Genomic DNA, 27924 nt, shown 5'->3' with positions numbered 1-27924 from the left:
ACAACACATCTACAAGGGTATAAAAGTCTTCTATATTTAGAAGGAAAGAAATTGAGGGTATGGGAGGAGAGAATAAGGGAGCTTGGAATAGTAATGGGATGAATTTGCCCATAAAAGAGAAACAACCAGTTAAAAATCTGAATTCAACCAATTAAAAATCTGAATTCAAGAGTATGTTGCTTTCAGGAAACACAATAAAAATGAGAAATATACACTATGATAAAATGTAGGGTTGGGGTAGAATTTACTAAGTAAAGGATTTCAGACAAAGTTAAAGGTAAACTAGATTTAATTGAAAGAGAAAAACAATGAAGCTACATTATGTGTCATCAGTGTTTTTCAATATTGTTATAGACCATTTAAAATAACGAGACAGTGTAAAATACCTGAGTATACTGGTCAAAATAGACACAGAATCTATATGAACATAAACATGAAACACTTTTTATACAAATAAAGTCAGATTTAAATTATGGAGTAATATACGTTGTTCATCGGTAGGTAAAGCCAACATACTAAAAAAAAATGACAGTTTTACCTTACTAGTCTATTCAATGCCATCCCAGTTAAATTACTAATGAAATTATTTTACTGAGAAAAAATAATAAAGTGCATTTGGAAGAATAAAAGGTCAGGAATTTCAAAGAAGCTAAGGGAAAAGATGTAAAGGAAGGACATTCAGCCCTATAAGATGTTATACTATATTGCGAGAGCATTTGTGAATTGTAAAATGAATAATTTTGTTTATTTTAAATTAAAAATTTCTTGTATAAATAAAACCAATGTAGTCAAGAATAGGAGGATTGCAGAAAATTGGGAAAAAACTTTCATAGACAGTCTCAGATAGGATGTGATTGTGTAGGTATGTATATGTGTATATTTATATATATATTATTTTAATTATTTTTTGTAGAATTACATATATATATATCTTTGTTTAATGGTAGCCTTCTTTAGGTTATGGGAGAGAGGGAAAAAAATTATAAAGCAGAGAAAAACCTGGAAGGAAGCGAAGAGAAGATGGGTAGCTTTGAAAATAATATAATAAACAGTATAATATATTGCATTATTATATTATATAAAATAATGTATTTGAAAATAATATTAATACTATTATATATTTATTATATATGTTATGTATAATAGATAAAATTATGTATTTATTACATATTATATGGTACATATATTAAAAGCTTGTTTATCCTATTAGAAATATTTAAAAACCAGTCATTACATATATACAGTGTATTATATGTATATACACATGTGCATGCTCACATACACACACGTATATATTCTAGTTCTTAGAGAAAACAGTCTAATTTTGTTGTTTTGTCAAAGTGAAGTTTACTACTCCATTAAAATTGAAAAAGTTTTATCTCTATCCTATCCCCTTCTTTTTGAGGGTAAATATTATCTTGAAAGAATGAGATACTTTAAAGACCCAAATATAAAACAAGTAACCTTTCGTACTTGCATTCCGTTATAATAACTAAGAGATGTTTTAGTAATGCAGTGACCAGGGGAAAAACAATCCTTACAGTTCACCTGCCCTGATTACAGAAATTTGCTATGGAAGGAAAAAGAAGGGATATGGTTATGACAACGTTAAGACAGTCCCTTCAAGGGCACAGAATAACCTGACATAAGTATAAGAGGAATAACTCCCTTAGCACCATTTGATTCCAGGTGAAAGTCATAATTAATAACCATTCATGAAAAATAACCATCTATGAAGCAGAGTTCCATATTATTTACGGGTTACCATAGCCATGCTCAGAATTAATCTAATGGGAAAATTTCCTTTTCAGAAAGGAAATAATACAGTGGGGAAATTGAGTCAAGAAACTCCTGCATTTCCCTACCTAGGTCATTCCCCTAAACATTCCTAAGCATGGACATCCTCCTGTAGCAGTCCTCTTGAATGGTGGATTATGATACAGACAATCATGTCTGAAATAAAAACAATTCTAGAGATTTCACCATAAATAGCAAATTTTAATTTGAAGCTAGGTTATTATTTTTCTCATGTTGCAATAAGTTAACAGTAAACACATGTAAAAAAAAATATCATCTTATTTCTTCTTTCTAGTTTAAATACATGTTGGAGCAGAAATCAATCATTAGAAATTCAGAATAATATTTTAGAATTTCACATATACAGTAAATACATTTTCATGCAAAATCCAAGAAAACACTGGCCATAGTAAGCTTCCATATTAATAGATATCCATATTGCCTATTAACCCCTCAGGCAAAACCAAAATCTCTTTAAATGTAAGGTCTTATTGATACCAAGATGCAACTTCAATATCCACTATTTTGATATAATTTCATAGTTTTCATAAACAACCTTGTAGGTTCTTTTACTTCAACTGTGATTGGTCCTCATTTCTCATCAAACCATTTTACACCCTGTAGTCAGCAGCTTCTCCCACAGTTAACAATATTTTTATGACCTTGCCCAAATAGAAAGTCTCAATAATTGCTTCCAAAAAACTATCCATTTTAAAGCAAAATATATCCAATTAGCTATTAAACAGTTTTCAAACATTGTGATCCTATTCTTTACCAGCTCAGTTCATAATTTAGCAGGTTAAAAGAAAAACTGATTTTCTTATTGTGTCATACTCTGTATAATTTTTCAGATTCCCAGTATTTCTTACACAGTGGTTTCCAAAAGTTCACACTACAAGAAAAATTTGTATCCCAACAATAAAATAATATTGTGAATTTTTAAATAACACTTTTTTTGTCAGTCAAATAACATCAATTCAGTTGAATGCATTTCCAAATCCTTTTATATAGAAAATTGATTCATCCATTAAGTTTGGCATTCTATAGAAATCACATTGAAAAGTTGTATAGGGTAATTACACTTAATTAAGATAGCGATAGCTAACATTTATGTAGTGCTTACCATGTTCTGGATGCCAGGCTAAGCACTTTAAGATTACTTTTGATATTTGATCATCCTTCCCGATGACCATTAGCTGCCAGGTCCTCAAATTTTAGAATTCACAGCTTTCAATTAGCACACTTTGAAAGATTGATAGTGGTAGTCTCACATTCCCAGCTTTCTTTTGGAACTCAAGAGATTTAAAATATTTGGTCACATCTTTCTAATGGTCCTTCAAAGACAGAATTTTACTATGCTATAAATAATTTAATACTGCAAATTTATTTCTGTAGTTTCCTTTTGGTAAACTTTATAACTTGATAGAATATTATCTGTCTGAAATTGCTAGCCAAGCATTTCTACAAACAGTTTTGCATATCCTTTTCTCTGTGAGATAAGCGACCTGCTTAAACCTCTTTCCCAAACTCCAAAGCCTTGCTTTTCTTTGCCATCCAGTCAAACCATCAGTGGAGAGGGGCTCCACCATTCTTTAATGTTCTACCTGTCTCTCCTCTACTTGAACATTCTCTCTGTTGTTTTCTTCTTATACAGTACCAATTAATTGCTTAAGTTTTACTTCTTAAGTTGCATAATCTATTTCAGTTTAGGTGATTTCATTACTAATTTACCCAACCAATTAAATTTTGTTGAATTGTTGCAAACTAGCTTTAGTTCTGCTTATTTTCTAGTAGACAAAAATCACCTTTCTGTCACCCTCCTGGAAAAAAAGAGAGCAGCTTGAGAAATTTGCATGTAACACTTAATCCTATCTGGAAACCTCCTAAAATCCACTAAGATATTTCAGCAGTTACAAAAACATTTAAACAATTATTTGGAAATTCACAGTAACTATATTACATTTTAGTTACAAATTTAATCTGTAACAAATTTATAATGCTATAAAAATTTCTACAAATCAGAAAAATAGTTTCCTTTCTTTACTTGTCTGTCTTTATCACTTCATTCTCTAACCTGGCTGGAGTTGTGAAGACTGAGAAAAAGAAAGAATAGCAATTTTCCTACTTATCTCCCACTGAAAATCTAATAAAAAAGTCAGTGAGAATAAGGTACTGCTCAGTGTTTTACACTTGCTTGGAGAGCTGTTAGGAGCAGCTAGGTGGCACAATGGATAGACTGTAGGGCCTGGAGTCAGGAAGGACCCAAGTTCAAATCTGACCTAACACACTGTGAAATCTTGGGCAAGTTTCCCTGTTTGTCTGAGTTTCGTCATCTGTAAAATGAGCTGGAGCAGGAAATGGCAAACTACTCCAGTATCTTTGCCAAGAAAACCCCAAATCGAGTCATGAAGAGTTGGACATGACTGAAACGACTGAACCATAGGATGTTTTAGTTACAAGACTTCATTAATTTTCCCCACCCTTATTTTAAGCTCCCTTTCTTGTGCTTATTTACCAGTCTTTGTGAGTGACTAGTTGCTTCTCTTAAGTGTTCTACTGGGTAAGCCAAGTCCTTGTGGAGGTCTGGAAGTTTTAGAGAACTTCTGAAGTGGAAACCCTGCAGTCCACCTCACTGCCTGCCAAATACAAGTTCCCTTCACTAACCTAGGGTCTTCTCAATCAGCTAACCAAGACACGACAGGATAATGCTGTTCCAGTGGGGTGGCTTCTGGCCAATCATAGATCAGGTGTCATGGTAAGGTTGAGGAGAATTATAGGAAGAGAAAGAAAAGGAGAGAAAGAGAAAGTTCTACCAAAAGATTAGACCAATTTTAACCAGATTTTCTGCAGCTACTTGGAAACTGATCGAGTCAAGGAGATTACTTGTGTGTGAATTAGGTAGACTAGGGCTAATTCTAACCACACCCAAGGCTTTCTTTGGGCTAAGGCCAAACAGAGCCTCTTAATTTTCTGAAATCCTCAGTCCCAACTAAGCCATGGCCTTGACTGTTTCTGACATGAATCCCAGGGAACTCCTACCCTGTCTGATTTGATCTGGTATTGGTTAGATCCTGCCTCTGCTCAATCCTAAAATCACAGACACTTAGCTTCCATGGTCTTGGAGAACTTTTGGGTTTACTTGGGGCAGCCAACAGGGAAATCCCCTCACTCCTCACCATAATTGTTAGTCATGAGTGAACCCTAAAATCTAAAATAATTTAAAAAATAAATTTATTTGGTCATTTGGGAGAGGAGGAAAACCAGAAAAAGACTCCCTGTCCAGTCTCTGTGAGGTTTATATTATATAGTGATTCAGAGAAAAATACTAACACAGTAACTTCACTTAGCAGTTATTTTTGTGTAGAGAACAGTTCCCAGGCAAGGTCAGTTGAAATGTATATCACTATTCATAAACCTTCAAATTAAGGTCTTTTGAGATATAAGCATAAGCATATAAATTTGGGAAACTGGCTAGCATTGGATGGATCCAAGACAAGATCTAGGAGGGATATTAAACATTCCCTATAGCCATCCAGCTTCCCTAGGAGCATCTCTGACCTCTCTAGTAAGCTTTTGGGTTAGATAGTTTCTAGGCTTATCAAACCAGGTTCAAACAATATTAATAAATACGGGTTTTCAAATAGTATAATGAAACATTTCTCTACCACTAGTATGGTAGTGCTTGGTAGCATTTATTACCATTTAGAAACTATAATTTTAAGAATCTCATCCAAAAATTTTAACCCTACTGTTTGAGAAAGATTACATTTTTCTTTTGTGACCAAATGATTATTTCTCATTTTCTTCCTGCTTCCTTCCTCCTTTGCCATTATTTTGAATGGGTTTATTTTTTTCTTACTACAATCAGTCTCTTAAATGGCAGGTGACTTAGGCTAGTTCTTTGACTTACTCTGGGAGATATGTAGTAGGAGGAAGCAGGAGAAAGAATGGTAATGATTGACAGTTTCCTAGTTCCTGAATCAGTTCTCAGCAATATAGTCAAAGTATGCAAGCCTTAGTATGCCTGCCAAAACTTTGTTCAAATGTACATTCAGAAATATATTCCAAAGCCAAATAGAACGGATTTTTGCATTATTTATCATTTTGTAGCATTTGTGACAACTACTCCATAGATTATCACAGATTTTTAGGAAATGACTGAAATTAATAATTATTGCTTTTTATGTTCCCTCAAAGCTAGTTGCTCTTTCATAGCCCTTCTCTCTAAGTAAGTTGTATTATGTTCACAGAACACCTAACATATGCTTGGCATATACTAAGATTTAATAGGTACAGATATGTGCTGTTACAGTGTTTCTGGCATGAACTCATAACTTTTTCTAACCTGTGTGCCATCTGATTTGAACCTGTATTCTGGAACCATGTGACTTGAACCATGAAACCTGTATCTTTGAATTGCTTTTGTGTCCTTTATACATTTGAGTAAAACCTTTATTTTCTTGGAACTGACCACAGCTTGTTCAGTCATTCCTCAGCTAATGGGCATCCCCTCAATTTCTGATGCTTTTCCACTATAAAAAAGAGCTGCTATAAATAACTTGTACATAAAGGTCCTTTTTATTTTCCTTTGATCTCTCTGAGATACAGACTTAATAGTGGTTTTGTTGAGTCAAAGAGTATGCACAGTGTTAAAGCTCTTTGGGTATACTTTCAAATTATTCTCTAAAGTAGTTGGAACAATTTACCACCAGCAGTGCATTAGTGTATCCATTTTTCCATGTCCCCTTAAAGCATTTGTGATTTTCCTTCTGTTGTGTTAGCCAGTATAATTAGTGAGAGTTCTTTTAATTCAGTTTTCAGTTTAAGTTGTCATTTCAGACATGTCTGACTCTTTGTGACCCTATTTGGGGTTTTCTTGGCAAAGATACAGGAATAGTTTGCCATTTCCTTCTCTTATTCATTTTATAGATGAGGAAACTGAGTTAAACCGAGTTAAGTGAAATACCCAGGGTCAAAGCTATTAAATGTCTGAGGATGGATATGGACTCAGGAAGATGAGGCTTTCTGACTCCAAGCCTCTCCAGTGTGCCACCTAGCTGGATGCAATAGGCAGGCCTAATTCTTTCTGTCGTCTGTTTGTTTCTGTCACCGCAGGCGTGGATACAATGACTGGTACTATATCCCTTTCTATGTCAGAATCTCTTGCTTTTTCCTACCTCTTTCTTTGCTAGTGTCAGCCCTATCTCTTCCTCCTCCATTTCCTCCTTTCATAATCTCCAAATGGAAATTGACTGTGTCTTTACTGTGGCCCTGACAGGGGCCAGTCAAATTTTGGAGATCATGTTGCAAAACCCAACTCCTCTACCCTCTGCCTTCTCTCTGTGTGCATACCTGTTTGTTGAAATGACACTTACACCTGCTGTGGTGCTATGTGCTTTGAGGGATGCACTGCTGGGCACTGCCTCTCTGAGTATGTGACCTTTTGGACTTTAGCTCTTTCTGTTCTTTATACTTTGACAGAACCAAGATCCTGCTGGCTTTAAAGACCTGTTTGTAAGAACTTGTGCTGATCCTTCTCTGGCACATTCCTGGATAGAATACGCTAAAGTTAGTGTACTCCAAGGCCCCAGTGTTAATATTAGTACTGTCACAAACTGTATTATGGTGACAAGGTCCTAAGGATCTTGCTGTTTTTCAATTTTTTGCTATTTAAATGCTTTTAGGGCTTTTATTGGATAGACCTCTTGACATGGTCAATACTAAGGAGAAATGGGAAAAAGAAGAAAAAATAATACTTCCCTCCCCTGAAGGAGTCATTATAATAGGAAAAAAATATGGAGAACAAAAGCCAGAGATCTTAGACTTTTCTTTCAATTTTTAAAAGGACCAAATCTCAGACCTTAACAGGATGATTCATGTAGTGGGTGCTGCCAGATATTTCCAAGTCACAGTGGGTCTCCTGATGCAAAATAGTGATTGATGAACAACAGCTGCCTTGGGAGCATTGGGTCCATTCTGTGTAGTCAACAATTCTTCATCACCCAGTACTTCACAGTCATGTAGTAAAGTGGTTATCAGCTTTTTGTATGCATCCTGACCTAAAGCTCTTCATGGACTGCCACTTGGTATTCTCTCATTAAGTCATCCACTAAAACCTCTGTCTCCCTGGAAGCTCTATCAGGGTGATAATATCAAATGTTTGTGGTATTAGAGGCATCTCCTGAAGGGCTTCCTACTTTCACTGGGGATGGCTGGATAAGGACTGTCCCTCACCTTCATCCATGGACATAAGATGCTACTAGGTGGGCTAAGGGATCTTGTTTATTCCATGTAAATTCTCAGTCACCATAGTTATGTAAAGACAATTTCATCTTTCTCATATCATTAGAAACAGAGACGCTTGCAACAATTTTCTTCCATGATCTCTAAAGCCCTTTATGAAAAGAAGTTTTTCTAACCATTGGTGAGAAAAAGAGACTTGTCAATTGAGGGTAACCTGAGCCATTTCCCCAAGATGTGCCGAACCCCTTAGGGAATCAATGATATTGAGGCTCATGTGATTGTGTAAGTTCTAGAACAAAGGACTTAAGGTTTTAAGCAGTCTTTTGCTTATGGTCATGGAGCAGTCCATGTTTAAAAATAGTCCATTCTTATCAGATCCATCTTCTTGGAGACCTGAACCAAAAAACTGCTGTATTTGAGAGCCCTGCGGTAGTGTTGATTTGTTAAGCACATGTTATTTGGGAAGTGGGCTGCCCTACCATGATAGTGTCATGGGAGCAAAGATGTAGTTTCAAAAGCTCATTCCAACATTTAACAATATTTGCTACCTGAAAACCCAGCAGACCTAATCTCAGATTCTTTAGTAAAGTGGGTCCCCTGATAGAGGTAGTGGTGAAATGGGACCCATAAAGAAGTAGTTCTTTTTCCCCCTCTTCACCTGGTTAGATTTCTTATCTTGCATGACTCAACTCATAGTAGGCAAATCTGAATAAAGATTGGTATGACCTTCCATCATATTATTTAGTAATAGCAACTAGGGCTCAGTAGTAGGGGAGTAATTACTTTTCAAAATCAGAATAGTGAGTATAATGAGCTACTTTGGGAAGGTTTCAGCTTCAGAAATCTCAAAATCATTTGGTCTTGGCCACCTTTAGGTATCTACCAAAGACTCATACTACTTGATCTTTGTGGACCTCTAAAAGCATGGGCACCACAAGGTCGGGAGGAGAGACTAGTGCATATCTATCTAGGTCTTCTAGGGCTGTTCTGTACTGTACTTGAAAGATGCACACTTATAGGTGTCTTGATAAATGGGGGCCCTTTAGGATATCCAGGTGAGGAATGTGAGTTTTCTAAAACCTGAAAAATCCAATAAGTCCTTTGGTTTCATTTTTGGGTTGTGGTCAGTGTCAGATGCTTATTATGAATTGTGTTTTGGATTCATCTGGGTTTTTCCTATGTGATGTATTCCTCAAAACTACTGAGTAGGCTAGACTCTGAGTTAATTAATAATTAATGAAGGGATTAGTTTCCCATTTCTTGTTCCTCACATGAATCACCATTCAATTCAGGACCACTCTGGCCTCATCTAGTCAACATTATGTCAGTAGTGTGGTAATGTACCTTACTGCCTTCAGAAAGAGAAGCTTCTTTCATTCTCTGCTCACTAGAATGTAGCAGAATGATGAGTTCAAGCAGCCCAGGGGAAGACAACTCCATACATGAAAGGCAGACTGCTCTTGAATGGTCACATCCAAAGGAATAAGGGAAAGAAAGTATTGACAAGGTCAGTAATCTCATATAATTTGCTCTGAGCCTTGATATTCTGGTTAGTCAAGCAAGCAAATAAGCATTTGTAAAGTACCTACTATGTGCCAGGTACTGTGCTAAAGCAGAATCATGTGATTCTCACCACAATTTTGGGAGATAGGTAGTTATTGTCTTCATTTTCTATATGAGGAAGCTGAGGCAATGGAGGTTAGGTCACTTGCCCAGGGTCACACAGCTAGTAAGTGTCTGAGCCTGGATTTAAACTCAGGTTTCTTGACTTCAGAATCAGTACTCTATGCACTGTACTATTGCTACACTGCCTCTATAAGTCACTCTGTAAACATTTGTCTCAGGCACTGTGCTAAGTGCTAGGGATACAAAAAGTGACAAAAGACAGCCCTTCTCAAGAAACTGATAATCTAATGGGGGAAACATCATGCAAACGTATGCAAAGCAAGCTCTATACAGGATAAATTGGAAATTATTAATAGAGGGAAGGCACGACAATGGACTCTGCTGATGTGAAAATGCATGCTGTTGCATGTGCTCAGCATCAGGGCTAAGTCAGGGCTGAGGGGGTGGTCATGGCAGCACAGTGCTCAGGTTTGGTGTGACAGAGTTTCCTGGCCATTGTCCTCTTGTTCCAGACCTCTTCTAGGCTGCTCTATGTAACAGCAAAACAGAAAAATAACGGTTAGAACTTAGAAGATGACTCGAATCAAAATGAACAGATGACAGACAGTACCTCTACAGAGAAGACACTAACTGAAGAGGAAGTCAGATTAGAAGAACACCTGAAAGAAACTTTGGAGAAATATAAGCAAGCCTTAGTAGACATAGAGAACTTATGATGACAGAGCCAGAAACTGGTAAAAGAGACAAAATTATATGGTATTCAAGGTTTCTGTAAAGATTTATTAGAATCTGGTGACATTTTGAAAAAGGCAACAGCAAGTGTCCCAAGAGAGGAAATAAAGGAAGAAAACCCTCATTTGAAGAACCTGTATGAGGGTCTTGTTGTGGCATTCAAGTGTTCAAAAAGCATGGTTTACTTTTGTTGGTTTGTTGTCACCAAATTTGATCTCTGTGAACATGAAGCCTTGTTCCATACTCCAATAGAGGGGAAGGAGCTTGGTACCATTGCACTTTTAACCAAAGTTGGGTATAAGCTACATGGGTGAACCTTGAGACCTGCTTTGGTGAGTGTTGTTAAAGAACAGTAGCAGTTTAACTTTCTTAGTCTAACTAACTCTTTCTTCCCCACACTTGAATGCCGTACAGCTATTAAACAGATATATTCTCCTTCAAACATTTTTCACATTTTTCCACTCTTTGTGGAAGGCCTAAGTAGCCGGTGGCTTAACAAAAAACTTACCCAGTCTTGAAATTGCATTATTTAATGAACTGAATAATTTGAAAACTCCACAAATTGGTTTTAGTATTGCATATTTAAAGAACAGAACCTCTGAGATACTTTTGTACTTGTATAGTATCTTGAATGATGTTTTATGTGTTAACTCTGGCTACTTAAAAGGTATGTTCAGTAAATAAATGTCTCCAGGAATTCTTAAAAAAAAAAAAAAAGGAGGGAAGGCACTTGAATTAATAGGATTTGGGGAAGACTTCCAGGAATAGAAGGGATTTTAGCTGAGACTTGAAGCTAAGGAGGGCAGTAGGCAGAGTGGAAGATAGAGAACATTCCAGGCATAGGAGACAGATGGAGAAAATGCCTATAGTTGAGTGATGGTGTTATCTTGTTCCTGGAACAGCCAAGGAGGCTAATGTCACTGGAATGAATAGTCCATGTTGGGGAGGTCTATGTAAAGGAGACTGGAAAGGTAGGAGGAGGCCAAGTTATGAACGGCTTTGAATGCCAAGTACAGCATTTTATATTTTATTCTAGAGGCAATCGGGAGACATTGGAATTTATTGACATGTTCAGACCTGCACTTGAAAATTGCTTTAGTGCCTGGGATAGATTGAAGTAGGGAGAAACTTGAGTCAGGCCTACCTAACAGTAGTCAGTTGCAGTAATTCACGTGTGAAGTGATCAGGGCTTGTACTAGAATAGTGATAGTGTCAGAGGAGAGAAAAAGCTTATTGAAGAGATGTTGCAAAGATAAAATCTACTGACCTTGGCAACAGATTGGATATAGGGGAGTAAGAGATGGTAATGGACATGGCAATTACTTCAGCTCTTTGTTGTCTACTGTAAGCCAGTCGTCATTATTTCTCTAATGTCATGATCTTCTTCGGCAACAAAGGACGAACACACTGTAAGCCACAAGACACGATTTGCCTTTTTTAACTGGCCAACAGATTATTGTAAGAGAAATTGATATAAGTAAAGTATGCCTCCCTCTTTCATCTCCATCACTGGAAGGATTGAGAGTGATAATACCTACTCCCACAGGGTAATTGGAGTAAGGCTTCTGAAACATAGGGCTGATAAGAAAGCAATTCATTAGCAGCCTAAAGGGATGCCATTGAAACTTTATTGTGATATCCAAAAGAGGGGGAAAGGGCCCTTCAGTCCCTTCTAAGTTTAAGACATCTCCTAAGGCACCCATACCACTCAGCAGTCCTGGGTCACTCAAATGTCTGTATTTAGATTTAAGGGACTTTAGTGATGACTTATGGCCAAGGTGAAGTTACCCCCTGAAGCTCAGATCATGCTAACCTATAGGACCTCCACGGAACAATAAGCCATATATCCAAGTTGTGGTGATTTAGAAGGAGGAGAGGGATAACAAGTATAAAGGGCTGCTAGACACTAGCAACCAGGTTATTATCATTATTACCATAGAACTACAAACAAATCCATGGAGGCACCCTGATTTTCACAGGGGGCTTTAGAAGACATATTGCTGAGAGAACAAACCATTGCTTAGGTGGGAGTGGGTAGAAGATCTTCTGTGTGGGTCAGTTGAGGTGACTATGGTGAAGAGAGGGAAGAGTATTATGGTAATGGCTATTATGTGAGATATTGGAAATTAGCACCAGTATGGGCCCCTTCGGGGTTTATGTCAGTCATTGTGGGTAGGGACAAATAGAAACCTTTGTACCATTCTGTGTAATTAGTATCAGACAGTATTGGGTCTTTGGAGTGGGGAGGGGATGAAAGATTTATTCTCTAGTGATGGAAAGGAAGGAGGCTAGATTACTTTGCTATGCCAATTTCCTATACAACAATCTGTTGTGGCCAGTTAAAACAGCAGATGATGGTCCCTATATGGATTCTTTAATTGACTTAGCTGACTTTGTGGGAGTAAGTCGTCAGAAAACTCCCCAAGTCTATGAAATTCTGTTGCAGAGGGATTCTACCTATTGGTTGTATTAGGTCGTGTCATGAGGAGCCATTTTTCCACTGACATATGAAGTGGTTTGGACTTATAGCCTCACAACTTTCTTGGTGATAAAAGCTGGCACATCTCCTGTTCCCTCAGTAGAGGACATCATACTCTGGACGATACTAGTAGGGTAGAGGCAGTCTTACTACTAGTAGGAGTTCTAATGTGCTAAAGTCAATTATTCAGTCTCTACCAAATGCAGCTAACAACTTTGGGTTTCCTAGATCAAAATCCTAAGGTTACATTTTGGCTTTGTTGTTTTTGCCATAAACTCCAGTTTGCATATTCATCCTGCACAATGACTTATAATTCTACCTGGCTACTTTGCATAGGCCATAAATCTAGGGCCACTTGTATAGCAGCCTTAGCTTCTTCAAAAACTTTACTCTGCTCAAGTACCCAATCAAATTCATTTTTTTACTAGTAATTTTATATAAGGGTTTCAAAATTTGCCCCAAATCCAGTATGTGACGTCTCCAATATCTAAGTAATCCTACAAACTTTTGGGTCTCTTTCTTATTGGTGAGGATAGGAAAATTCTGAATCTTTTGTCAGGCTTGTGGGAGAATCTCTCACATTCCATTGTATACCCCCAAATTTTATGGTTTGAGCTGGCTCTTGAATCTTTGCAGGGTTCATTTTATTTGCTTTTCTTGTACTTAATTAAAAGTGTCAAACTCTTCTCCACATCTTTTACATTTTTTCCCTGTATCCTAATATCATCTATGTAGTGGGTAAGATGTACACCAGGTAGCTCTAATTCCTCCAAATGTTCAGCCACAATCCCATGACAAGTAGAGGGGCTATGCAGATATCCTTGTGGCAAGCGTGTAAAAGTATTTTTCGGCCTTGCCAAGTGAAAGCAAATTGCTTTCATTGTTTAGAATTTATTGGGATGGTAAAGAAAGCATTGGCTAAATAAATTACTGTGTATCAAGTGCCATCATATTTCTGGAACCTTTCTATTAAGATAACAGTATCTGGCATATCTGCATACAAGGGAGGAGTCACTTTATTCAGTTTTCTATAATTCACTGTCATCCTCTATGTCCCATCTGACTTTTGTATTGGTCACGCAGAATTATTCCATTGAGTGGTTGTAAGGACTAACGCTGCTGCTTCAACATATTCCTTTATAGTACTGGTAATTTCATCTTGCCCACTTGGGACATGATACTACTTTAAAGTAATTTCTTCAGAAGGTTCAGGTTAAGTGATTTGGGTCCATTTTTATTTTACTGACTAAAACTGTATTAATTTCTGTCATCCTTACTGCAAATTGGTATCTCCCCTCAAGTAAATTTAAAGTCATACTTCTCAATATAGTTATTCCAGTAATGTATTCAGTAGTTGGTACAATTATCATGGTATATTATTTCTTAGGTAATTGTCCAATTTTCATCATTAGTTTGACTTTTGTGGCTGACATTTCAGACCCTCTCAGTTCTGTGATGGTGATAGGAGTTCATGTTTAAACTTTTAAGGGTTTCCATAAATAAGGGAGGTCATTGCTCCAGTACCTGTTAATTCCCTATTACAGTATTTGATCCATTTTTCCAAAATATGGTCAGATTGATATGGGAGTCTGTAATCTAATTTTTGTATTTCCTTAATCTGAGCTGGGTCTCAGCCAATTCCCTCTTCTCCCTGAAGCTGTAACAAACTTGGATACAGGGTTTCAGGAGGATCTGTAGGAGCAGTTCTTACTTCTCTGTTCTATTTAGTATAAAGCCCCTTTTCCCTGTACATTTTGTATAGTTCATTAGTTGGAATACCATCTATTTTCCCAAAATCTATTTCTGTTCTCAATAGAGCAGTAAACAATTCTTTTCTTGCCAGTCTATTCTGACTTTGAATCCACTGGCTTTTTACTCTTCTTTCTCAATGATCTTTATCTTTTCCCCAGTCCCCTAAGTCACTTAACTGTAAAATCTTGTCCAGCACCTGGGAAAGAGGATACCGTTATTTCCCCAATTATTAGAGTCAGAACCTGGTGCTTGTAAGCAGGAAGAGCCATCTTCGCTATAATATTCCTATGGGAAACTGAAGAGTGGGTGTTATGTTTGCAACTGTGTTTCAGATCATTATGGCAATTTTCATTACCTCCTCCTTTAACTTTCTCTCAGACAGTCGGGTCTGTCTCCTCTAGGCCTTACCTTAATCACAGAGCAGATGCGGGCAATTGGTGTGGCTGTAGTCCAAGAGAACTGATTGAAATTTTTCTCCAATTGCCCACCATTATTATTGTTCTTGCATTTGAAAACTGAAGGAAAAATAAAGCAACACAACATAACATAATGGATCTTTTTCTTTTGTTAATATACAAATTGATTTTATTCAAAAGACTAAATTCTACAATTAGACATATCTTCCTATTATGGTGTGTGTGTATGTGTGTTGTATGTTTATGTGTATGATTCAGGTTTACTGTGATATTAAAATAGATGTCAAAGTAGTCACAAAGAAATGGTTGAAAAACTTTTGTGACCAGGTACTACCAAAACTTCTAAGAGCCAAATGTCTTTGATAGTGTGTTCATGATGAATAGTAAATTTGATTGTAACTGAACTTTTCTCCTATAGAATTTAAGGCAGTACAACAGAGTATAATTTCTCCCATTTTCAAAGAACAGGATTTACCACTCCACAGCAGAGATTGTACCTTGTTGTAGTGTGTTTACTATGTCTCAGACAAAAATTTGATATATTAATTCCTAATAAGTGACTTTCTGAAAGTAACAGAAAAATTTAGTTAAGAATGTGATTTATATTGTTCCATAAACTTGGAAGCATCAAACTGTCTTTACTGTGATGTACCTTTCTTGCTGCTTCATTCATTATTATTTATAGAAATGTATTTTTAAAGAGGGTATTTGATGTATGCATTCTGGTGTATAAAAAATGTTCATAATGATTGATATACTTCTTGGTGATCAGACTATTCTTTGTAATTCCATTACTTCATTTTATTAGGTAATAATTATAGTTATAGGCCCTGGTACTGGTGATCTAAATCAGATGGGACTGTATTACTGTCTAATTAAAAATTGGGGAGGAAGAAGGTGGTAAATGCTATGCTAGGCATATTTTAAATGTCCCTTTCTTTAACTACTGTTTGTATCTCCAAACTCTTTAATAAAATAGTTATGTGATTGATGCAACTTAGAGACCTTGTTTTCCCCTGAGTATTCTTTCTGCCTCAGAGAAATAATTGATATTTAATTGGTAAAGCTAATACTTGTGTCAGTCTGGTACGTACCTAAATTCTTAGAAAGAGACCACCAGTTGGTACAATTAAGAAAAGTTAATCAAGTCAATAATCATTAAGTCCCAGGCAGTATGTATGTGGTGGGCATTCAAAAAAGGCCAAAACCAAAACTTGCACCCCCCTAAAAAAATTCCACTCTCTTAAATTACTCATAATCTAGTGGAAAAAGAAACAGACTCTGTCCTTGTGATATGAACCTAATTAAATTAACTCCAGGTAGGGCTGAGAGAACTTCATATCATTTCTACATTAGGAAACCACATGAGAACTCTCTTTTCAACAGTCTGAGACAGTTCAGTGGGACAGAGAATGCTGTGAAGTCCAGAATTTCTTGAATGACCAGCTATGGGTCATATATCATGATCCCACTTATCAGTGTTGTCTTGACAGTTTAAACAAAGAATCAAGTATGCCATCTGATCTATGTAGTTATGCCTGGAACTACTCAGTTTTGGAGTGCAGCACTCATAAATGTACTTTCCATGCCTATTGTCTGAAGATTAAGTGGCCCCTAAATCAGGGACCCTGGGAAAGATATATGAGAGCTTATCATGATGTGTGGAAGATAAACAAGCCTCTGAGAAAGGCTAGTCCATGCATAAGTGCTCCTTAAATTATGCCAGATATTTGTTAAGGGGTAGGGAATTCATGGACTTTCTAAGCTTTATAGATATGTAGTTGAAGTGTGCAAAAAATTAGAAATGAGTAGGTAGTTGTAGAACATAATAAAATTTGTTGAGTTTAACAAATAACCCTTTAAGAAACAACAACACAGTCTTGGCCAAATAGTAAAGGAGCCACAGAACCTCACTGAAGAAAAGAACTCCATCAAAAGCAGAATTAAATAAATGGAAAAAGAGGTATAAAACTACACTGAAGAGAATAATTTCTTTAAAAAAGAATAGGTCAGATGAAAGATAGTGACTTCCTGAGACATCAAGAAACTAAATAAAGTCCAAAAAGGAAGAAAAAAATGGAAAAAATGAGAAATGTGTCATAGGAAAAAATAGCTGACTTGGAAAATAGATTAAAGTGATATAATTTAATAATTAATTGGACTACCTGAAGGCCATAACATTTCAGAAAATTAGAAAGGAAAACTGCCTTGATGTCTCACAGCAAAAAGGCAAAAAAGAATTTGAAAGAGTCCACTGAGTACCTCTTCAGTCCCTCAAATCAGATTGATTTACAAGTGAATTCTACCAAGCATTTAATGAACAATTAATTCTAATTCTGTATAAATTATGAAAAAAAATAGGTAAAGAAAGAGTCCTACTAGATTCTATGACACAAATATAGTTTTGATACTTAAACTAGGGAGAGCAAAAAGAGGGATAGAAAACTATGAACTAGTTGTCTTCATGAATATTGACACAAAATTTTTTAAATAAAATACTAGCAAGGAGATTACAATAATGTATCACAAAGTTTATACAGGTGCAATTTATACTCAAATGCAGTGGCTGGTTCAGTATTAGGAAAACTATATGCATAATTCACCAGCTCAATGACAAAAACACCAAGAACTATTTGATTACATCAATAAATACAGGAAAATTTTTTGACAGAATAAAACTTTCATTCCTCTTAAAAATGCTAGAAAGTTTAGGAATCAATGAGGATTTTCTTAAAATGACATAGTACTATAGCACCAACGCAATATATACAGTACCTACAGCACCTATGCATATGCAGGTGTAATTCTGAATCCTGTTATGGTGTGTGTGTGTGTGTACGTATGTTGTGTTTTTGTCTGTGTGCACATATATTTTTAGAATTCAGGTTTACTGTCATATTAAAATAGATGTCAAAGTAGTCACAAAGAAATGGTTGAAAAACTCTCCACATGGAAGACAGAACCAAACCCTTTATTTAAACACCAGAAGCAAAATCCATCACAGCAACAAAGAAGTATATGCACAATAATGATGTAGGGGCCACTGCCATCTCCAAGTCTGCCCTCTCCTAGGGCCTTCCCACAAATGAACACTCACAGCTTGCTGCCTGCTTCTTCTCTTTCTCAGCTCTCACTGCTGTGTCCAACCTTCTCTTGGCTCTGCTTTACCCTTCCTGCTCCACCCATTGGACAAGTTCCCCTCACCACAGCCTCAGTCACTTCGGCTTCCATGTGACTCAAGCAGGTCACATGGGCCTATTAAGGGTAGGAACGATCTTCTCATTATGCAAAAAAAAAAAAAAATACATTAACAATATCAATACCTATCTGAAACCTACAGCAAGTAATATGGAGATAAATGAGAAACCTTTCCAATAAGATTAGGAGTGAAGCAAGGAAGTTATCACCATCGAAATGCTAGCTTTAGCAATAAGAGAAGAAAAAGAAATAGAAGGAAGAAGAAGAGGCAAAAAGGAAACAAAATGATCACTTTGCAGATTATATGATGGTATTCTTAGAGAACTGAAGAGAATTAACTAAAAAACTAGTTTAAATTTAGAAAATTTGCAGGCTATAAAAGAAACCCACACAAATCCTCTACATTTCCTAAATATATTCCTAAAAAAAAAAAGACAAGAAGGCAAAGAAATTTCATTTAAAGTAACCACAGACAGTATAAGATACTTGGATGATACACTATACATATATGAACACAATTACAATATACTTTTCTTAGAAATGAAGGCACAGACAATTGTAGAAACGTGTTACTCATGAATAGACTGAGCCAATGAGAGGAAAATGGCAAGTCAACTTAAAATTACTCATTCAGTGCTATACCAGTTAAAGCACCAAATAATTATTTTATGTAACTAGAAGAAGTAATAACAGTTCATCTAGGAATATTAAGAGAATCAATGAAAAAAGTGAAGGAAGGCAGCGTCGCAGAAGCAGATTTCAGATTATACTATAAAATGATAATCGTCAAAATAAGTGGTACTGGCTAAGAATAAAGTGGTTATCAGTGGAAAAGATTAGATACCTGAGATACAGGAGTAAATCATTAAGAATTTAGTGTTTGGTAAACCCAAAGATCCAAGCATTTGGAGCAAAACTCACTATTCAACAAAAGCTGCTAGGAAAACTAGAAAATAGTCTGGCAGAATGTAGTCACAAACTAACATTTCATATCATATACTAAGATAAGGTCAACATAGGTACATGAGTTTGACCTAAAGCATAATATCATAAACAAATTAGAAGAACATGGAAAATTTAACCGTCAGATCTATGGAATAGGATGAGTTTATGACCAAATAAGAGATAGAGAGGATTGTAATGGCAATCAAATTAGGATCTGGATGGGCTGGCCACTTTGTTCCAATGCAAAATGTATGTTTGCTAAAAAAGACTATTTTATGGAGAACTCACATGGGGCAGGCGATCACATGGTGGTCAGAAGAAGTGATTCAAGGATGCTCTCAAGGTGTCTCCTTGAGATTTTGGATTTGACTGTGCAACATGGGAGACACTGGCACTATCAATAGTCATATGAAATGCTCCAAATCACTAGTAATTAGAGAAGTATAAAATAAAACATTTTTGAGGTACTACCTTGCACCTATCAGATAGGCTAATATGATAAAAGGGAAAATGAGAAATGCTAGAGAAGATGTAAAAAAACAGGTACATTAATGCACTGCTGGTGGAGTTGTAAACTGGTCCAACCATTCTGGAGAAGAATTTGTAACTATGCCCAAAGGAACTATAAAACTGTGCATACATCAATACCACTACTTGGTCTGTATCCCAAAGAAAGCACAGAAAAAGAGAAAGGACATATATGTACAGAACTATTTATACCATTCTGGACTCTAACTCAGAATTTAGCATGGAATGCTCCTGTATCAGTACATTAATATTTTGGAAGGTTTAGTAGTACCTACTTGGAATGCATTAGCCCTGGTGGATGTCATTAACAAATTTGATAAGCCTGTCTTCATCTTTATTGGTGTTCCCTTTGTCTGTATCTATAGTCTCTCTTCCTTTTTATTTTTAAATAAATTTTTTTTGATATCTTTTATTTTTAGATTATCTGCATTTTTCATTCACTTTTCTATCCTTTCCTAGAGAACCACACCTTATAATTAAGATTTTTTTAAAGAAAGGAAAAAAATCAACAAAATTATCCAAGAAGTCTGTTATTATATGCAACATGCCATAGTCATTATCCCCAACTTTTACAAGCAAGAAGGGAAAAGTGTCTTCTCATTTCTCTTGGTCGTTATTTTTCAGAATTTAGCTCCAGTTTTATTGTTCTTTCCATTTATGTAATTATACACACACATATACACATATATAAAATTAGTCACTACATATGCTTTTTATTGTGGGTCAGCTTCACTTTAAATGTATCTTCCATGCTTCTCTGTATTTATCGTTTCTTGGAGCAAGTAATATTCCATTACATTCATATGCCACGTGTTTAACCTGTTTCTATTGGATGTGCATTTTTTTATTTCCAGTTCTTTACTACTCCAAAAAGTGTTTCCATATATATTTTGATTTATGATGAGACCTTTCTGTTTTGTCACCCACTTCTCTGGGATATATAGCTGATAGTGGAATCTCTGAGTCAAAGTTACAGACATTTGAGTCACTATTTCCTGTGATTCCAGATTACTTTCCGAAATGGTTGAACCCATTCGCAAATTTACAACCAACAGAATGGTGTGCCTGTCTTTTCCACAGTTCTCCCAGTTTTTACTGTTTTGACCTTTTTGTCCTCTTTACTAATTTGCTGAATGTGAGGTGAAACTTTAAGCTTGTTTTGCTTTGCCCTTCTCTTATCTGTGAATATTGGAGCATTCATTCATTCATAGTATTATTCATAACTTGCAATTCTTTTAAGAACTGTTTGTTTATATCCTCTGACCACCTATCTATTGGGAAAACTTTTCCCCTTTTCAATCCATCTTTCATATTTTCACCATATTACCTTCCCGGTGCCATTATCCTCTTCAGAAGTTTTCTGCACCTTCAAATCAAATCCAAACTAATCATTTATAATCCAGATTCTGTATTTTCTAGTTCCAGTTTAATATTTTCATATAAACACCTTGTCACTCTTCTGTACTGACCAAAATGTTATTCTGTTTTATTCTGATTTCAACTACCTTTTAGTGTTTTTTTTTTTTTACATTTTTGTAGTCATGCATATTGTTCTGCTGATTGTAGTTACTTTCCTTTGCATTAGTTCAATCAAGCCTTCTCTCTTTTCTCTGAATTCTTTATATTTGTCATTTCTTATGATGCAGTAGTATTCCATCATCTTTGTAAATCACTGTTTGATCAGCCATTTCCAAATGATCTATGCATCCCTCTTTGTTTTCAGGTTGTTGTTGCTGTTTTTGCTGCAGCTGGAATAAAAGGAAAAAACACAAATTCTTTAAAAAAATGCATTAAGCATCTATTGAAGTAGCACATGAAAAAATATGTGGGGAATTGACAAATTTATGACCGAGAGCTATTCCCTGGTAAATACATGGTCAAGGAGTATAGGCAGGCACTTTTCGTATTAAGAAATATAAACTATCAGCAACCACCTGAAAAGGTTTACAGAGTTGCTTAGTAGAAATAAACATTTTACCCATCATTTGGTAATGATGGAAAAACTGTTGGAAGAGCTATGTAAAAAACAGGCATGCTACTTTCCTGCATAGAACTCTATGGATTTGACCATTATATGATAAAAGTTATAAAATTGTTCATACCCTTTGACTCTTTCATCCTATTGCTAGGTTTAACCTTTGTATAAAAATATTCATAGAGAAATGTTCATAATAGTAAAAACTTTAGCGCAAACTTGTTCAAGATTACAAATGACTGAAGAAATTATGGTTTTGCAGATAATGACTCATATGAAGATATAAATGTTGCAAGACATATATAAAATGATACAATCAAGAAAACAATTATACACACTGACAAGAACTGTGTGAATTCTGGTTAAATATAAGTGGATTTCATTCCCATCACTTTGCTAAATGACACAGATTTCCTTTTATTTTGACTGATAGCACAATATCTGTCATACAATAACTTAAATTTTATTAAGTGATTGATATTTGCATTTTTATTAGCTAGGCAGGGTGTTCTAGGAGTCCTCAAACCTTCATAGGTCTTTGTTTGAATAACCTTCACCTATGGCGCCTGAATTTCAAGAAATACTAATTCATTTCTTTCCTCCTTCTTCCTTCCTTCTTTTAGGATACTTCTGTCTGCTTATCCTTCATGGGAACAGCTCATAACTGTTCTCTCTTTGTTACCTCAGAGAAGCTCAGAAAAGGTGAGACTTCCAAAGGATAAAGCCTTATCTTCTCTTCGCAGCATGTGAATATTGAGTCATCATCTAGCCTTTTCATTCTAACTGGATTTGTTTACTCTTATCTAGCTTCTTCCGTTTATCACATTTGTCTTACTTCTTTCTGGTTTTTGTTGAATGAAAGATTGAAAAAGTTTCATCCTGCTTAAATTGCAGTTAAGTAAAATTACACTTATCTTTGCAGGGCTTGTTATACTGGGGCACACACTCTTTTCTTTTGTTTTTTGGAAATCACATTTAGGCATTTCCCTTTATCATTGTTTTGAACAGCCCTGTGTGATTTGAATTGACATTCCTTCAAATATAAACTGCTTCCTCTTGACAGTTTTCAGGATTCTTTGATTGATATTAGAGCTCTGGAACTTGGTGGCTACATTTTGGGTGAGTTAAAGGTGGGTCTCCTCTCTGAAAGCATCCTGTGGATTATATTGATCTGCATTTTGCCCTCTTCTCTTAATACTTTTGGGCATTTTTCTTCTGTACTTTCTCAGATTCTGTTATTATACTGTTCCATCATGTCCAGTAATTCTCAGATTATCTTGGCTCAGTTCTGTCTTTAGATTTTCCAGTGATTGTGCACTAACATTTGTTGTTCTGTCTCTGAATTTTTGAATCCTATCTCTGCCATTCTCTTTTTGAAGCATGTCCATGGTTTTATTAAAAAACTTTCCCACTAGCTGTTCTAAATGACTGATTTTCTTGGTTGTCTTTATAAAAAGATTTAAAGCCCTGTATTGGTGTTCTTCACCTCTTTCAGTTCTTTTACTGAGCTCCTTATCCACCCTATTATGGATGTTCTATTCTTGTTTCTATGAATCTTCTTATTATACCAGCATTATTTCTTTCTTTTCCTATTGTTCAACATTGTTGTTTCCTCTCAGGTATTAGTTATGTTCATTTACTTTGTACAGTTTTGTTTTCATTTATCGGTATCTATATCTGTGCATATAGATATAGACATATACACATACATACATACATACATACATATATGTATATGTTGTATTCTCTCAGTAGAATTTAAGCTTGATGAAAAGGACTGTCTTCATTTTTGTCTTTGTGTACCTAGCACTTAGCATAGTACATGGAGCTTAGATCCTTAATGTTTCTAAATTTAATTTTATTGGAGATGTCTCCTTATATCCTTTTACCCTGCATTGTCTGTTTATTGTAGTAGGGCCTTTTTTTGTTGTTTATTCATTTCTCTAGTTCCCATTTTTTTTGTAGTGTTCCTTATGAGGATTTCTTTCCTTTCCTCTCTTTTTTATTGTCACTCCTTATTGGGCACATTTTTTGCTGTTTTGAAGTTATGAAGGGGAGCAGGACTTAGACATCACCACTTCCTCAGACCTTTTTCCTTTTAGCATGACAAATCACAGAAGTGTATGTTATCACTGTTTTTTTTTTTTGTTTGTTTTGATTAACTATATTTGTTAATATATGTTGTTTAGGTTTCTCTACAGTAACAAAATTTATTAATTAAAATTTAAATTTTCCGGGAGCTGAGGGTGAGTTAGACAATGTTTGAAGTTTTAGCTACCATAGGGCTTTTTTTAATTGACTCTTTCACAGTCAGGCCTCTAGAGTGAGAGAATTGGTTTTTGATCCTGTATTTATATTTGATTTTATTCTGTAAGTAATATCATTCTGTAATCATATTTCTGTTCTCTGTATAAAGAAGCTTATATGTGCTAAAGTTCAGCCTCCCTCCTTCTGAAGAGAGATACCAAGGATACAGTTGCTGTTAGAGAAAAACTTGTTCTCAATGCTCTTATAAAACATTTCCTCCAAGGTTTGTTAAGACTCCTTGAGAAGCTCAGGACTGACTGACCTTGTCCCATCTGTAACAATTAAAAAGTAGTCTTACCTAATTCCCTAGTGGCCAGCAAATCTGCCTTTATTAGTAACTTCAAGGTGCAGCTAGAGACCCATAAAATTCACAAAAGTCTTTCCATTCCATATAGTTGTCATTCCACATAGTGGCTGTGCCCTGATTCTGTGATGTAACCAGTCATGATCTCTCATCTCTGTAATGATGGCCAGTTACATGATTTTTGTTAAGTTCTTTGCTTCTTTTATTCTATGCTTATACAAAATATATTGCACCCTCAGTTTGGGAATCTTCTGGTGAGAAGCAGAGCTTTTTTACCTATCCTTTATTATCGGGCTGCATGCCCATGTTAATAAACAAGGAGAATTTGCTCAGAGAATTGCCTAAGTTTACCCTTTTGTTAAATTTCATACATGACAAGAGCCTCTTTAATAGATTACATCTGGCATGCATTAGAGCCCTTCTTTGGCAAAGGTTTTCTCTATGGTTTTGTTTCAGTGTCACCATTATCTCACTTTTTACCTTGAGTTTAAGAATATTGAAATCTTAACCTTTTTCCTTAACAGTATAATATCTACGTTTTATAAAGATTACATGAAATAAATGCAGTTATTTACACATTTTCGGTTGAAATATTAAGCCACATCAGATGTTTTCCCTTTAAACCCCTATATTATTATGAATATTTGGGGAATGGAATTTGTTAGATACTGATTCTGTCATGTGTTTTTCCATATTGGAAACATTCTAAATAATCTTAGTCAGGGCCTTCCCTTTTTTTATATTAAATATGCCAGAAATAATTCCACATGGTTTGCTTTCTTTGTTCTGCAACTGGCAAAAAAATGGTAATATTTGCCTTCATTCTATCTTTAGGTACTTTTCAATATAAGTGGCCATGGAGTATATCTTATTTGTCATACCTGGCTCATTTCCTTGTACTAAGCCATAAATAGCGTTTGATCCTCTTGATTGCATAACAGATTGAGTCACACTTCTGTATTGCTGTCATGAATCTGTACCTTTCATCACTTTTGAAGTTGTTATTCCACTTAGTAGCTGGATAATTACCATTTTCTGCAATCTTTATTTGAATGTTCTTTTAGTCCAGGACTTATTTATTTCTTTTGTGTGTGTGTGTGTGTGTGTGTGTGTGTGTGTGTGTGTGTGTGTGTGTGTGTGTGATGGACCTGTTGGACATACTAGTAAAGTATATGAATTCTGAATAATATTTCTTTTAAATGCACTAAATGAAATACATAAAATTATATTGAAGTAGTTACCAAATATTTTTTAAAAATTTACTAAACCCAAGTTAAAAACTCCTGATTTGGTCCTTCTGGGTTTATCTATTATTGCAAAGTTCTTTTATTCTGATTTTCCTCTGAGATTTTCAATTGCTCTCAGATAAAAAGTCTATAGATAGTATTATAGTCATACTTTTCAAGATTGTTTTACAGTGGTATCTCTTAGTTACTACCTAGTCCGTTTCGGAAAACTTAACCTAGGTGAAAGTAGTAATCAATAGCTAATATACTTGTAAAATAGAAAAGTGAATAGCCTATTGCTATTTTGAATATTACTCGAGTTATATTTAATTTTCCTTAAGTTTTTTTTTAGGAGAGAACACTATGTCGTGGTATTTAACTTGATTGTTTTCATTAACGTTTGATGCCCAGTATAGATATCCATGGATACAATTTTTTTTTTTAGGTATCTTTTTTTTGAATTTTTTTTTTATTTTTAACACAGTTTATAACAGATAAAGCAATTCAAACTTTTGGTCAGGTGATACATCTTTTTAAAGCATTTACAATATGGACCACAAAAGAATTTTTTTTTTTTAAACATAAGCCAACTGAGACACAGATAATATTTATGTTGCTAACTTCACAATCTCTTGATCTAATTGTCTCCACAGTATCACTAAGAATAAAAGGACCCTAACTTAATGTTGTTGGTCTAAATTCCTATGCCTAATAGCTTAATTTTAGGCAGCCTCGGGTGTTCCTGTACCCACAATCTACAATTAATAGATCTGGTATTAAGCTTGCAAACCTTTTGACTATAGGAAATTGCCACCAAGAGTAGGGACATTGCAGGGAAACAATATCTCCCCAGCTTCATGTCTATTCCAGGCAGGAGTAGATTGTCCACTTGTGTTCAGTCAGACTTAAAGTCTGCCAGGTGTCAGCATAGATACAATTTTTAAGGCTCCAAGTCTTCAGTGTTATCTTCCGGTTACCTTTTGTTTTTAATCTGTTTTTTAAATTATTTTCAATTTTTTCAAAACCTTATATGTGCTTGTTATTATCAGTTATATATTCGCCTCCCAAGAAGCAAATTTTCTCAGTTCCTTATCAAATTTGCACATGGTTTCAAAAAGGATGTTGAGCTTCCAAATTTCATTTATACTCTGAAATTTTTTTTATTAGTTATTTTTAGTTTTCATTTCCTTCCATAAGCTTTTGAGTTTTAAATTTTCTCCCACTCCCTCCCCTCATCCCTCCCCAAGGTGGTGTGTAATATGATATAGGCTCCACTTATACATTCGTATTAAACATATTTTCACATTAGTTATGTTGGAAAGAAGAATTAGGACCAGTGGGAAGAACCACGAAAAAGAAGTACAACAAAACAACAACAAAAAAGAGAGAGCAAACAGTCTGCTTCCATCTGCATTCAGATGCCATAGTCCTTTCTCTGGGTGTGGCAGCATTGCCCATCAGGAGTCTTTTGGAGTTGTCTTAGATCCTTGCATTGTTGAAAAGAGCCTAGTCTATGAAGGTTATTCATCGCGCACTGTGGCTGTTACTGTGTGTAATGTTCTCCTGGTTCTGCTCACTTCACTCAGCACCATTTCATGTCTTTCCAGGTTTTTCTGAAGTGTTGCCTGCTCTTATAGCACAATAGTATTCCATTACATTCATACATTCCTTGTTCAGCCATTCCCCAATTGTTGGACATCCCCTTAATTTCTAGTTCTTGGCTAACGCAGAAAATGCTGCTATAAATATTTTCATACATGTGGATCCTTTTTCCATTTTTATGCTCTCTTTTGGATCCAAACCTAGAAGTGGTATTGCTAGGTCAAAGAGTTTTGCACAGTATAACCCTTTGGCCATAGTTCCAAATTGCTCTCCAGAATGGTTGGATCAGTTCACAAGTCTACCAACAATGCATTAGTGTTCCAGTTTCCCCACATCGTCTTCAACATTTATCATTTTCCTGTTTTGTCATGTTAGCTAATCTGATAGATGTAATGTGGTAACCCAGAGTTGTTTTGATTTGCATTTCTCTAACCAATAGTGAGTTAGAGCATTTTTTCATACGACTATAGATAATTTTAATTTCTTCAACTGAAAATTGTTTGTTCGTATCCTTTGACCATTTATCATTTGGGGAATGTCTTGTATTCTTAGAAATTTGGCTCAATTCTCTATATATTTTAGAAAAGAGGCCTTTATCAGAGTATGGCCATAAAAATTGTTTCCCAGCTTTCTGCTTTCCTTCTAATCTTTGTCTTTTTTTGTGCAAAACCTTTTTCATTCAATGTAACCAAAGTCATTCATTTTGCATTTCATAATATTCTCGTAATATTCATAATATTTTATAATTTTCATATTCATAAATTCTTCCCTTCTCCATAGATCTGACAGGTAAA

General features: G+C 35.4%; 1 protein-coding gene and 1 pseudogene across 7 annotated transcripts in view; both read left to right on the top strand.

Annotated features, from left to right (window-relative positions):
* The window catches only part of AUH (AU RNA binding methylglutaconyl-CoA hydratase), a 189347-nt gene that overhangs the window by 64389 nt on the left and 97034 nt on the right, over window positions 1-27924 (top strand). The window contains exon 5 of one of the 7 annotated variants that reach the window (XM_072611841.1): window positions 22315-22393. The exons of the other annotated variants lie outside the window; for them this stretch is intronic. Coding sequence (XP_072467942.1) covers window positions 22339-22393 — 55 coding nt within the window. The 5' untranslated portion in view covers window positions 22315-22338. The remainder of the gene's footprint in view (window positions 1-22314; window positions 22394-27924) is intronic. 7 annotated transcript variants of the gene reach the window in all.
* LOC140505662 (grpE protein homolog 1, mitochondrial pseudogene) lies at window positions 1109-22306 on the top strand (annotated as a pseudogene).

Source organism: Notamacropus eugenii, chromosome 1 (assembly GCF_028372415.1).
Source record: "Notamacropus eugenii isolate mMacEug1 chromosome 1, mMacEug1.pri_v2, whole genome shotgun sequence".
NCBI lineage: Eukaryota > Metazoa > Chordata > Mammalia > Diprotodontia > Macropodidae > Notamacropus > Notamacropus eugenii.
This window is presented reverse-complemented; position numbering and strand designations above follow the sequence as displayed.